The 13,703-nt window shown below is 46.6% G+C and overlaps 1 protein-coding gene across 10 annotated transcripts in view; it reads left to right on the forward strand.

The window, feature by feature from the left end:
- Positions 1-13,703, forward strand: part of ABLIM1 (actin binding LIM protein 1) — a 339,056-nt gene that overhangs the window by 223,760 nt on the left and 101,593 nt on the right. For all 10 annotated transcript variants that reach the window (XM_058435986.1, XM_032177146.2, XM_032177153.2 and 7 more), the window contains one exon: positions 1,207-1,300. In XM_058435986.1, coding sequence (XP_058291969.1) covers positions 1,207-1,300 — 94 coding nt within the window. The remainder of the gene's footprint in view (positions 1-1,206; positions 1,301-13,703) is intronic.

Here is a 13,703-nt window from a genome sequence, read left to right on the forward strand (position 1 = left end):
AAAAAAAAAAAAAAAAAAAGGCAAGAAGCTCTTCGGGTGACCATGATGGACGAAATAAGAAGACAGGTGCCTGGCTTCTAATGGAACACTGCAAGCTATGCAGGGGTGGGTAACTTGGCAGTCTAGGGTGGCACTCTATAGCTTTTCCATGCAATCACACACAGGATATAATATTTTTCCTGTGCTCCAAGGTAAATGGTGGAGGTTGCCTGAGCTGGAGGAGGCGGCCCTGGGCCCCAGAGGCCTCCTGAGAGCTGAGGAGGTGGTGTCTGGAGGCTGTTCAGAGGCTGTAGTCTGGCATGCGGGCCCCTTGTGGGGGGATGAATGCTGAGCCCACATCTGATGGGCTCAGTGGTTTTTTTTTTTTTTTGAGATGGGGTCTTGTGCTGTCACCCAGGCTGGAATGCAATGGTGCGATCTTGGCTCACTGAAACCTCCACCTCCTGGGTTCAAGCAATTCTCCTGCCTCAGCCTTCTGGGTAGCTGGGACTTACAGCTACACCCCACCACACCTGGCTAATTTTTGTATTTTTTTTTTTAAGTAGAAACAGGGCTTCCCCATATTGTCCAGACTCGTCTCAAACTCCTGACCTCAGCTGTTCCCAAAGTGCCTCGGCTTTCCAAAGTGCTGGGACTACAGGCATGAGCCACCGTGCCTGGCCTCAGTGTCATATTAATAACCGTATGTATTATATACATTAACAATATTTTATAGCTTTGCCTTTATTGTGGTTTTAATGAAATTGTCTCTAGTGTTTTGCCTTCAGGTGTGATATTGCCTATTGATTTGCCAGTATCTTCTTCAGGTTCATTAATACCATTCTTTTTCTGGTTTATTAATTATTGTTATGTGGGCTCAGTGGGCTCAGTGCTCCTCCATGCCCAGGGGGCCTGTGGAAAGAGAGTGCTGCCAGGCTTTCTGCTAGTTAGCTCTGAGACAGTAAAAAATCAGCAAGGGTGACCATATGGCAACATGGCTGTTTCGCCTGTGTGGCACCGAGAGCTGCAGAGCGCTCTCTGGATCGTTTTGTTTGTGGTTTTGATCCTGTCTGGCCAGATCTGACTGGATTGCCAGGCATGTGAACACTGGGCGGGGGAGAAATATGTCCTGTCCTTCTGTGGAAAAGCCTTGGAGAAATGTGGTTTTGGTGTCTTCTCCAGCCCCTGGCCACCTCCTCAGGAGCCGAACACGTTTTTTTCTTGCAGGGATGGTGCCCCGTACTGTGAAAAGGACTACCAGGGACTCTTTGGGGTGAAATGTGAGGCGTGTCACCAGTTTATCACAGGGAAAGTCCTGGAGGTAAGTGGCAGACCGGCTCCCTCACAGCTACCGCCATCTTCCTCAGCCGCCCTCAGAAACACACAAGAGGGGACCCTTTCCCACCTCCTCCATCTTTTTTTCAACTGTGGAGAAAGAAAGTAGTCGCAGGTGACTGTTTTCGAGAATTGAGGTGCTGCACTCTCCTCAAAGGCTCATGTGGAAATTGGAATGATGGAGAATTTGCAAAGGAAAAAAAAAAAGAATGATAAGGGTTCTGATGGGAGTTATGTAGGAGAGGCTATATTAGACCATTTTCATTTTTAGAAGTTAGATAAGAGTAAATGAAGAGGGTGTGAAATCATGTGTGTATACATCCATGTGTGCGTGTGTGCATATGTGTATGCGTGCATCTGTGGGCGTGTGCAGATTCAGGAAGCAGAGGCTCAGAATGGAAGCTAAGAAAGGAAGAGTGGGGGAAAGATAGAGGCATTGGCTTCCCCAACCTTCAAAAACCACATCCTGTGTGACCCAGAGCACCCTGTGGCTGGGGCTGAGCTGAAGCCTGTCAAGTTCAGGTGTGACCGCCTCCAGCTAGGGAGCTTTCTTCCTGCTTTCTGAGCAGCTGCCACACAGGCTTCTGCCTCTGGGCTGAGCCAGTTCCTCTGGGGTGAGACACAGAATTCTGGGGCCAGAGTTCAGAAGGAGTCGCTACCCTACTTCTCCCAGGCCTGTGGGGTGTCAGCCAGGTCCAAGGAAAAAGTAAGACTGCCTCATCTGTGGCCCACCTGCCAGCGTGGAGAGTATGGCCCAAGCAGAGGTGGGTCAGGAAGCCCCACAACTAGGGGGATGACTACAGGTCCTGCAGCTTGTCACCTTGCTTAGTCAGGCACCAGGCTGCTGAATCCACGGAGCCATCCATGTTCCACCTTCCCAGCAGGGCACATTTCAGAGACACAGACACAGATCCGAGGCCCCCCCATCACCACGGTGTTTCTGGGCTGTGCTGTCTCTTCCATGGGGTTTCACAGCAAAGGTCCAGTGTAGCCCCCTAAATCCCACTGTAAGCCCTTTCCATGAAGCACAGAGGGGCCAGCATTGGCTGTGTGCTGGGACCTGGGCAGCTGATTGCATTTGGGAGAGAAGGGTGTGGTTGTGGTCAAATGCAGTTGCCTCTTAGCCCCAGGAACAGGGTTCTGGGAAGAGGGTTCTGGGAAGAGGGAGCAACACCTGCAGAGGCTCAGAGGTGAGGAAAAGCACAGGATACATAAGAAATGTCGGTTGGGCAGGAGCACAGATGTGACAGATGATGCTGGAGAAGTGGGCAGGGTCCCAAGAGTCACATTCTGGAGTTTGGGTGTTACCCTAAAAGCAGTGGGAAGCCATTGCACTGCTTGTAGCTGGAGTGTCATGTGATTAGACCAGGTTGTTGTGTAAAGAATCTATGAGAGTTCTCAAATCTATGTACACACATGTTCACAGCAGCCCTATTCACATCAGCTGAAAGGTAGAAACAACCCAATGTCCATCAGCAGGTGAATGGATAACAACACGTGGTGTATCCAACTAGTGGAATATTATCCAGCCTTGAAGCAGTGCTGCCGACCACAGGATGAGCCTTTAAGTAAAAGAAACCAGCCACAAAAGGCCACATATTGTATGATGCCATTTATATAAAATATCTAGAATAGGTAAATCCATACAGATAGAAAGCAGATTGGTAGTTGCCAAAGGCTGGGGGAAGGGGAAATAGGAAATTACTGCTTTACGGATGCAGGATTTCCTTTTGGGGTGATGCAAATATTTTGGAATTAGCGGAGGTGGTTGCATAGCATTGTGAATGAATGTACTAAGTGTCACTGAACTGTTCACTTTAAAATGTTTAATTTTATAGTACGTGCATTTCAGCTCAGATGTTTTTTAAATGGCTGGAAAGTGAGTTGGGGTGGAGACAGGCCAGCTAGGAGGCTACTGCAGAACTCTGGGCACAAAATGTTGGTGGTGCTGGCTGGAGTGGAGCCTGAGAAATGGGCCCCCCCACTCCGCACACACAGGAAGGGTGGAAAGAGGTTCTCTCATAGCCTTTTCAATAAAGCTTTAATTGTTGACCCAAGGACACTTCAAAACTAGTGTCTTGACCAGGGAGAAAGAAGCATATCCCCAGGAAGACTGTTGGAGAAGGTGGATGGGACCCACCTGATGGGGAGCTTGGAGTCCAAGCAGTCCCATCACAGAGCTCAGAGTGTGATGCACAGGAGGTTGGTGCCTCCCCTCCTGGCCCTGAGTCCATCCCTCATCCCTCACCAGAGAGCTCTTCTCAGAAGTGCCCTGACTGGGGCCTGACACCATTTCCCTTGGGGTTCCTGAGTTTGATCTCTTGTGGAGGACTGAAATAAACCTGTTGAGTTGCGAGCAACTTGGAAATTTCCTTCTCCTCCTCCTTCTTCTTTCTTCTTTCTTCTTCTTCCTCCTTCTGCCTGCTTCCTCCTCCTCCTCCTCATCCTCCTTCTTCTCCTCCTCCTCCCTCCTCCCTCCTCCCTCCTCCCTCCTCTCTCCTCCTCCCTCCTCCCTCCTCTCTCCTCCTCCCTCCTCTCTCCTCCTCCCTCCTCCCCACTCCTCCCTTCTCCCTCCTCCCCCCTCCTCCCTTCTCCCTCCTCCTTCCTCCTTTCTTTCTTCTAACTTCTTTCTTCTTTCTTCCTTCTAACTTCTTCGTTGTCTTTTTCTTTTCTTTTCTTTTTTTTTTTTTTTTTAGAGACAGGGTTTTGCTCTGTTGCCCAGGCTGGAGTGCAGTGGGACAATCATACCTCATTGCAACTTTGAACTCCTGGGCTCAAGCTATCCTCCTGCCACAGCTCCCTGAGTAGCTGGGACTACAGGTGCATGCCATCACACCCAACTAATTTTGTTATTTTTTGTAAAGAACAGGAGAGTCTCACTCTATTGTCCAGGCTGGTCTCTAACTCCTGCCCTCAGGCAATCCTCCCACCTCAGCCTCCCAAAGTGCTGAGATTACAGGCATGAGCAACCAAGCCTGGCCCTCATAAAAAGAAACAATAGAACATCAGAATGATTTCCCAGATGTCCAGCTGTACAAAGAGAGGCGAGAAAATACTGAACGTGGTCCCCACATTTGTGACAGCCATGTTTGCAGTCTTCTTAGTCCACATGTGGAGCTGTGTTCCCCCAAAACATGTTGGGGAGGGAAAAGGGCTCTGTGTGTATGTGTGTCTGAGTGTGTGTGTGTGTGTGTGTGTGTGTGTGTGTGTTGATTCCCTTCAGATTTAGCTCAACAGCTGTGGGGAAGAAAATCTAAAATAAAGCTAGATCCAAGAACATGCCATTTGGAAGAAACATCTGCTTACTCTGTTTTCTGCTTCAAGACCTGAGTCATTTGGCATTCACTGTGGCTGCAGAGGCCTCTTCTCAAATTGGCTTCAGGTTTCTGTGAAGGCCGTTTTGTGAGGCTTAAGACTTGGAGACTTTCCATGCGGGGCTTTCAGAGTTGAGACGTCTGGGAGTAGTTTGCACCATGTTCAGCCTCAGATTCAGAATCCACCCAGCAGACGTAGTCCTCAGATGGGCGTGTGAGCTAGAAAAATGTCCTGCAGGGTTATCACACTGACGTGTGACGGCTTGTGAGTCGGTTTGGCTTGGTTACCAACACAAAGCAGGACGGTCTCCACACACTCCTCCTTCGGCCTCTCATGCTTGGGTCTTGGTGGTGGTGAAATATTATGATGGTGGATTTGTTGTAAATACTGTGAACCTTGGGTTTTTGTGGTTTTTTATATTTATTTTATCCACAGATGAATTTATTTTATCCCTTTACAAATGTATTAGTTTTCTGTGTCAGCTCTAGCAGTGGTGGCTTAAAACAACAAACTAAAACAGTTCTTGAGGTTCTTGAGGTTAGTTCTTAAACTGAGTTCTCTCAGTTCTTGAGGTTAGACGTCTGAAAGCAAGGTGCGGGCAAGGCCATGCTGTCTCTGAAGGCTCTAGGGAAGGGCCTTTCTTTGCCTCTCCCAGTTTCTGATGGCTCTGCGTGTTCCTTGGCTTGTGGCAGCCTCCAAATCTCTGGCTTTGTCTTCACATGGCTGCCTTTTCCGTGTTGTCTCCTTTTCTCTGTTACAGTTCCCTCTGCCTCTTTCCTGTAAAGCCACTTGTCACTGGATTCAGGGCCCACCCAGATAATCCAAGATGACCTCCCCATCTCAAGATCCTTTGCTTAATTACATCTGCAAAGACTCTTCTCCCAAATACGCTAGCATTCACAGGTTCCAGGGATTTGATATGGAGTCTCTTTTGGTGACGATCAGGTCACCATTCAACCCGCTCGGGTAAGCCTGGGAAATCATGTAAATATCATCCCAGCAAGGCCTGCAGACCCTGTGTGGTTTTAATTTAACATTCACTGAGCCCTAAGAGGACCCTAAGGCCTCTCTAGGTGTGGTGTTACCAGAGATGCCACCAGACACCTGAGGGTCCTTTGAGAAAGAGAAAGGTCGCTGGACAATGATAGAGAAGAGATGCTCCAGGTCTGGCTGTGTCACTCATTCCTGAGTGACTTGGGGCAGGTTGTTCAGCCTCTTGGGGCTGTCTTCATTTCCCAGGTAAAGAGACTGGCATGTAACATCCAGCAGCCCTTGAGTTCTCTCTGTCTCTGCCATTCCTTAATCCTTGTAAGCCCTGAAAATTACATCAGCTTGAATGGGTGGGGAGGCGAGCCTGAGCACCAGCGGCTCAGTGAAAAGGCTCTGGGTGGAGCCAATCTGAATCTGTACTCACCAGCTGGGGGCCCTTGGGCAAAGCTTGCCACTTCTTTGAGCCTCAGTTTTCTTTTCTTTAAGTGCAAGAATTGAAAATATACATGTAATTCCAAGACTTGGGCTGCTAGACCTCCTGGAGTCCCTTCGGCTCTAAGGATCTGAGTTCTAGAATTCTCATGTCTTTGCTGTAAGGGATCAGACAGAGCCAATGTTTCTTTTTTTCTGGAAACCAGCACGTAGCACTCAGCACAGAGCATACACTCAAATTGTAGCTTGATTTCTCATCACTTGCTTTCAGTTTTGTTTTCGACAGCAAGATTCTCTTTTTAGGGAGATCTCGCTAAAAATGGTACATCTTCAAATGCTTCTGCTGATTAACCTATAAATTTAGGAGCGTTCTGAAGGTATTTACAACCTGCCTCCTAATTAAGAAGTGCAGGGGCAAATTAGTATGAGATACTCCAGTTTGCTCTCTCCATCTTTTCTCGGAACTCTGAAGCAGCCTTCCTCCCTCTTCCTTCTCCCCTCCTCCTCCCCCTTCCCCTGCCCCCACCTCCTTTCTGCCTAACAGCCTAATGGTAACAGGAAGCTAGAAGAGACTTCAGACTTAGGTCACTAATGTCATGGAGGAGTGGGGCATCTCTTTGGAATGCATTTCTTCCCATCTTTGGTAGATAAGCCCTAGGAGAGCTCTCACTCCAGCAGACATCCTTTCCAGGGTACAGGTGGTTCACCTGCTAGCCTCATAAAGAAAAGAAACAGCAACAAAATGGTTGTTATTATCAATAGCAACAGCTAGTTTCAAAATGAAGGCAGCTCATGGTGGGTGCAATCAAGTAAGGACTCCCAAATTTATAAGGGGGTTAGTCTTATCTCTCCAACCCTGCATTTAAGCAAGACAGCAACTGAGTTTCTTGGTCTCTCTTTACAAAGATATGACATCTATAGGCACATAGCTAAAAGTAGATTTTTTTTGATGGTGCTTTCTTAAGATATGGAATCTTCTCTGGAACACCACACTCTTATGTAATACTTCCCATACCTCTTTTTGTTGTTGTTGTTGTTTGAGACAGAGTCTTGCTCTGTTGCCCAGGCTGGAGTGCAGTGTTATGATCTCAGCTCACTGCAACCCCCACCTCCTAGGTTCAAGCGATTCTCCTGTCTCCTCCTCCTAAGTAGCTGGTATTACAGGTGCATGCCACCATGCCCAGTTAATTTTTGTATTTTTAGTAGAGATGGGGTTTCACCACGTTGGCCAGGCTGGTCTCGAACTCCTGACCTCAGGTGATCTGCCCGCCTTGGCCTCCCAAAGTGCTGGGATTATAGGCATGAGCCACCTCGCCCAGCCCCATACCTCTTTGGATTAGATAGAGGTTGAATCTATTCTTGACAAGTGTTTGGAAAAAAAAGCAAATGTCAAACTGAAAACAGGAGTCTGGAGGGTAAAGGAAAAGGTTTTGTCCCACGTGTTCTTCCCCTAGTCTTGGGCTGTTTTACCAACAGACTAACAAAGGGTGGGCTTGACTTTCTCTTGGCCTCTCAAGCTGTCTTGCACAATTCCTATGCCCCCAGGGGCTACCTGTGTGCACGGAGCACTGCACTGGTTCACTCAGGACAAAGGCGCTCAGCCCTCTTCCCACACTGCAGAGTGGTACTTCCCTGAGCAGGCACCTGCCAGGCTGCACGGGAGCATTCTTTTGTTCTCTTCCCTGAAAGGAAAGTTGTCTTAGGTGCATTCTGACCACAGAGAGAGAGGGCGGGGCTCTAAGTCCCACGATTTCCCTTTCCTCACCTCACTGCACCCAGCAATCAGTTGGCCTGGGCTCATCTGGTCTTTCCGGGCGGGCTGGTGGCACCTGTCCTTGTGTCGCGTGGTATTTACTGTGCCGCCTGTGCTCTCTGGGAACGTGCAGTGATGTCTGTGACAGCCTGTACACCCACCACATAAGAAAGAGCCTCAGATGGAGCCGAGGGAAGTCCTCTAGACCCTGGAATGCCTGTCCATTCTGCCCTACGAGGCCACCCTCCCCTGTCTTTATCTGTTAACTTGGAAAGGGTGGATGGTGGGACAGGATTTAGACTCACTTTTAGACTCCTCCTGCTGAACTCCTGGAGTGAAGGAAATGGAATCACAATGGGATTCAGCCAAATCCTTTTCCTCGACTCTCAGAGGAATTAAAAACTGGTGGTTCTGTTTTGTTTTGTTTTTGGACTGATAAAAAAAACTGCTTTTTCACGAAGCTGAGGGACAAATGTTTATGATGTTTCTGAGGTGAATTCACATTATAAATTGGAGGCCCTTGTCCCCTTCCTTCTTTTTGGCATAGGTATTTTAAGTATGTTATGTTGCAGTAATCACAAGCGGTGAGTAGGTCTTCTTCTGGGCTAAGCTATTCTCTAGTGAGCAAAACATAGGTTATCCTAGGATGCTTGCATGACATCTAATCTTTTTGTCACCATCAGAGATGTAATTTGCAAAAGAGAAGCTGAAATGTCAATTCCCCTTTTCTTGTTCTGTGTATATCATACACATGCAAGGAACAAATAATAACCCGTGTCCATGCTGAAGGCTAATTGCATTCTTCTCATTCTCACTGTGCTGAGAGGAATTCATGCTTTCATCCAATTAATTAATTGTAGACCCAAATATTTTTGAGTATCATGGAAGCGAAAAAAAATCAAGTTATCTGAGTATATTGGTTGAGATGGTCTATGTCCCAGTAGACAGGGAGCCACCACTGTCTCCTGACTTTGTATAATATTTTTAAAATCTGCAAGTGATCTCATAAACATTTAATTCTCACCACAGGCCTGCAAGCTGGTCAGGGCAGTTAGTTACTATTCACCTTCATTTACAGATGAGGCTACTGAGTGCCCGAGACTCTGGAGCTAATTGGTGTGACAGAACCATGATTAGAAAATAGATCTCTTAGGTTGGTGTATGGATACAAACATGCAGTTAGAACGAAGAAGTTCAATGTTCGGCAGCAGACTAGGGTGACTACAGTTAACCAGCAATATACTGTATATTTCAAAGTAGCTGGGAGACATAGAGATGATAAATACTGAAGGTGATAAATACTCCAGATACCCTGACTTGAGCATTATACATTATATGCATGTAAAAAAATACTCATATGAACCCCATAAATATGTAAAATATTATGTATCAATAAAAGAAAAAAAATAAGGAAAATAGATCTCTTTCAATTCTCAGAAGATAAGGACATACACACATAGAGACAGAGAGAGAGAGTGAGTGAGCCTGAACTTTATTATCTACCTGACAATAATCATTACAGAAAACAAATAATTTGCCCCTTGATATAACCTGCTGAAGGACCAAAACTAACCATTCCTGGTGGATGGCAAAGGCCTGTCTCAGTGGCCCTTTTATACCTATTCTCAGGACAATAAACATGTACTGCTTGGTTGGTTTACTTTTTACCAGTGTAAAATGTCACTGAAAATCAGTGACTGCTCGTAGAGTCTGCTGTGTTTCTGTGCCTCATAGTCTGGCCTCCTTGAATCATCTGTAGCCTCCACCAGGCCATCTGGCTCTGCCCTTAGAGAATGTTGTGGATGGACGAAGCTGTCTCAAGTTTGAGAGCATATTTTCTTCATGGAGCTCTAGTCTGAGACTCTGTAGATCAATGGACAGTCAGGAAGGCCCTGTGAAACAGGGTCAATATTGAGACACTGGTCACCTTGTCTATTGTCAGACCATCACTTGACAATAAACTGGAGAAACTGCTTCATTTTAAATATGAATTAAGCAAAAGGTGGTATATTTAGAAAATGGAATATTATTCAGCCATGAAAAGAATGAAGTTGTGATATATACTACAACTTCGAGAAACCTTGGAAACATTATGCGAACAAAAAGTCAGGGCCAGGCGTGGTGGCTTGCGCCGGTAATACCAAGACTTTGGGAGGCTGAGGTGGGCAGATCACCTGAGGTTGGGAGTTCGAGACCAGCCTGGCCAGCATGGTGAAACCCTGTCTCTACTAAAAATACAAAAATTAGCTCAGCGTGGTGGCAGGTGCCTGTGATCCCAGCTACTCGGGAAGCTGAGGCATGAGAATCACTTGAACCTGGGAGGCGGAGGTTGCAGTGAGCTGAGATCATGCCATTGCACTCCAGCCTAGGCGACAGAGTGAGACTCCGTCTCAAAAAAAAAAAAAAAAGAAAAGAAAAAGACAGTCACAAAAGACCATAATTGTTCAATTCCATTTGTATGAAATGTGTGGAATAGGCAAATCCACAGAGACAGGCAGTAAGTTAGAGAATGCCAGAGGCTGGGGGAAGGGGGAAATAACGAGTGACTGCTAGTGGGTATGGGGTTTCTTTTTGGAGTAATGAAATGTTCTGGAATTAGACAGTGGTGACGGCTGCACAACTCAATGAGATAGTCATTCCTTAGTATATGCAGGGGATTGGTTCCAGGACCACCATCCCCCTGGTAAATCTGTCAGACTTAAGTCCCAAAGTCAGTCCTGAGGAACTGACTTATATGAAGAGTCAACCCTCTGTGTACAGAGGTTTTGCATCCCTTGAATGCTGTATTTTCAATCCACGTTTGGTTAAAAGAAAGGGAACCATGTGGTTCAAACCCATGCTGTTCAAGGGTCAACTGTATACTAAAAATTACTGAATTATATACTTTAAAAGGGTGAATTGTATGGTATGTGATTTATCTCTCAATTTCACATACACACATCTACATATCTAGCTATCTATACAAGAATGGGCATTCAAGTCAATAAATGTCTTAATGCAAGATTCTATGCTAGGCTTGGCTAGTCCCGGTGGCTCATGCCTGTAATCTCAGCACTTTGGGAGGCCGAGGTGGGAGATCACCTGAGGTCAGGAGTTCAAGACAAGCCTGGCCAACATGGCGAAACCCCATCTCTACTAAAAATACAAAAATTAGCCAGGCGTGATGGCGCAAGCCTGTAATCCCAGCTACTCAGGAGCCTGAGGCAGGAGGATCGCTTGAACCCAGGAGGCAGAGGCTGCGGTGAGCCGAGATCATGCCACTGCACTCCAACCTGGGCAACAGAGCAAGACAACATCTCAGGAAAAAAAAAATCTATGCTAGGCTCTTTCCCTCTGTGGGAGTCTAAACTTTTGTTCCCTTATGTGGCAAGAGGTTGCCACTGCACAGGACATGGCCTTGATTGTAGAGTGTAGCTTAGTGAATGTAAAATCTCTCCAGTGCTGGGAAAGTAGACTCCAGTTGAAATCCAATACATGGTTTGTGTTGGTTGGTTTTGCAACACTTTATAGGAGAACAACAACCTGGTGCTAATATTTTGTCCCCTTCACGGCTAACAGGTTAGGAATTGACCCAGTAGGGCAGAGCACATTGATTGAATGAATGATTTGAGGAAAATCTATCTGATTCACCCAAAGCTGGCCACTTTCTCTTACTTTCACAACAGGAGGAAACGTGTTGTGACAGGGTACCAGCAGACTGCATTCCCATGCAGTAAAGATTTAATATTTATGGAAAAATCACCCCATTTCCTGTCAGCACAAATGGAAGCGCTTTCTTATCTGGAAATAACAGTTTGAAAAGAATTTCTATTTATCTTGAGTTAAAAGGATGTTTTGTTTTTTTTCAGCGTTATTTAACTTCAGAGAGTTGAGCTCATGGCTGAAATGTGTGAGCAGGGGAATAACTGACCCGGCAGGTCAAGGGAGGCTCTTCCAGGAAGTCAACCGGGATTATTGAGCACGTGCTAGGAGCCCCACATGTGGCGGGATGGTGGCGGGGGCGGGGGGTGGGTCACAAAAGAAAATGTAAGATTTAGGACTTGTTTTCAGAGAGATAAGGCATGCATCTTTAAAAGTCATGGAGTATCCAAGCTGAAAACTTCCCGGAGTGTCCCAGGAACCCCCGACCCCCGCCCCCTCAGGGATCATGAGTGCCCAGGGCCGTTGCAGCTTCTTCAGAGACCCAGGGCGTATGGCAGTTGAGAAGTGGCTGGGATTCAACAGCAGCAGAGAGACACAGCCTGCCTGGACAAGTTACCACCAAGTGCAGTAAGGGATAGAGTTCCCGGACTGGCCACTATTCTGGGCACCAAAATGATGTCCGCAGAGTAGTCCTTTCTCCTCTCCCGAACCCAGCACATCAGGGCATCAGAAGGACCCCTGCATCTGCATCTTAGGGACACAGAGCAGCACCCTTCCCCTTCCTGCTTTTCCCTCCCAGCTCCCATCCCCAGCTCTGCTTACCTCTTCTTTTACCACTATAGACATAAAAGGGGTGATCATGCCCCTTCTTCTAAATGATTGATTTCAGGGTGCCCCACCTACCTGACAGAGGTGATCTTCAGTGAATTCCAAGGTGATTTTCATGACCTTCTCTTGGGGGAGCAGAAAAAGAGCTTAATCTTTGGTGGTGTCTCTCAGTGCACAAAGATAATCCAGGGCCAGATGTGATAGCTCATGCTTGTAATCCCAGCACTTTGGGAGGCCAAGGCAGGAGGATCACTTGAGACCAAGAGTTCAGGACTAGCCTAGGCAACACAGTAAGACCTCACTTCTACTAAAAATTTAAAAAATTAGCTGGGTGTGGTGGTGCGGGTCTATAGTCCCAGCTATTTGGGAGGCTGAAGCAGGGGGAATGCTAGAGCCCAGGTGTTCGAAGCTGCAGTGCTGCAGTGAGCTATGATCATATGCCACTGCACTCCAGCCTGGGCGACAGAGCAAGACTCTGTCTCAAAACAAACGACAACAACAAAAACACGGTAATTTTGGACCCACAGTATTAAACGGCCAAGTAATGGGCACATGCAGTGAATGTCCTGAGTTCAAGAGAGATTTTTGGTGATTACTAGAAAGAAGTCGACTTTGGTTCTTGAGGAATGGGTAGTCAAGGTGAGAAATTTATCTTTGTTTGATATTGTTACTGAAGGCTTTGTTCACTTTTTGCCAACCTTGTTTCTTTGATTTTAAGCATGTGATTTGATTGTACTGTTTGATTTAATTGCAAGATTATAATAATATGTCCTTTGCTATTCCAAACCAGTAGTCAGCTTATAAATTTTATTTTATTTTTTTTGAGACAGAGTCTCCCTCCATCACCCAGGCTGGAGTGCAGTGGCACTATCTCAGCTCACTGCAACCTCCACCTCCCAGGTTCAAGCAATTCTCCTGCTTTAGCCTCCCGAATAGCTGGGATTCCAGGCGCGTATCACCACACCTGGCTAATTTTTGTGTTTTTTACTAGAGATGGGATTTCACCATGTTGGTCAAGCTCGTCTTGAACTCCTGACCTCAAATGATCCACCCACCTCAGCCACCCAAAGTGCTGGGATAACAGGCGTGAGCCACTGCACCTGGCCAGTTTAAAATTTTTTAAAAAATATTTTCTACTACAGACTAATTTTAGCTTAATCATGAGGGAAACAGAATTTTTTGGGTTCATTCAGACCCAATCTCCATTTGAAAGACTGACCCTACTAATCCACTTGTATCTGCCGACCTAGCTGATGGTGGTGGAGAAACAGACAAGTGGGTCTCTACACCCGAGCCAGCCTGATTCCTGGAATCTGGGTTGGGCCTCTGCTAGGCATTGTGACTACCTCCAGCATCTCTAGCTTTTGGGTTCATAATAAGTCACACCAGAGATGGCATCTCAAGCTACTTTGATTTTGTCTTTGTGATT

Source organism: Hylobates moloch, unplaced genomic scaffold, assembly GCF_009828535.3.
Source record: "Hylobates moloch isolate HMO894 unplaced genomic scaffold, HMol_V3 SCAFFOLD_3, whole genome shotgun sequence".
Classification (NCBI taxonomy): domain Eukaryota; kingdom Metazoa; phylum Chordata; class Mammalia; order Primates; family Hylobatidae; genus Hylobates; species Hylobates moloch.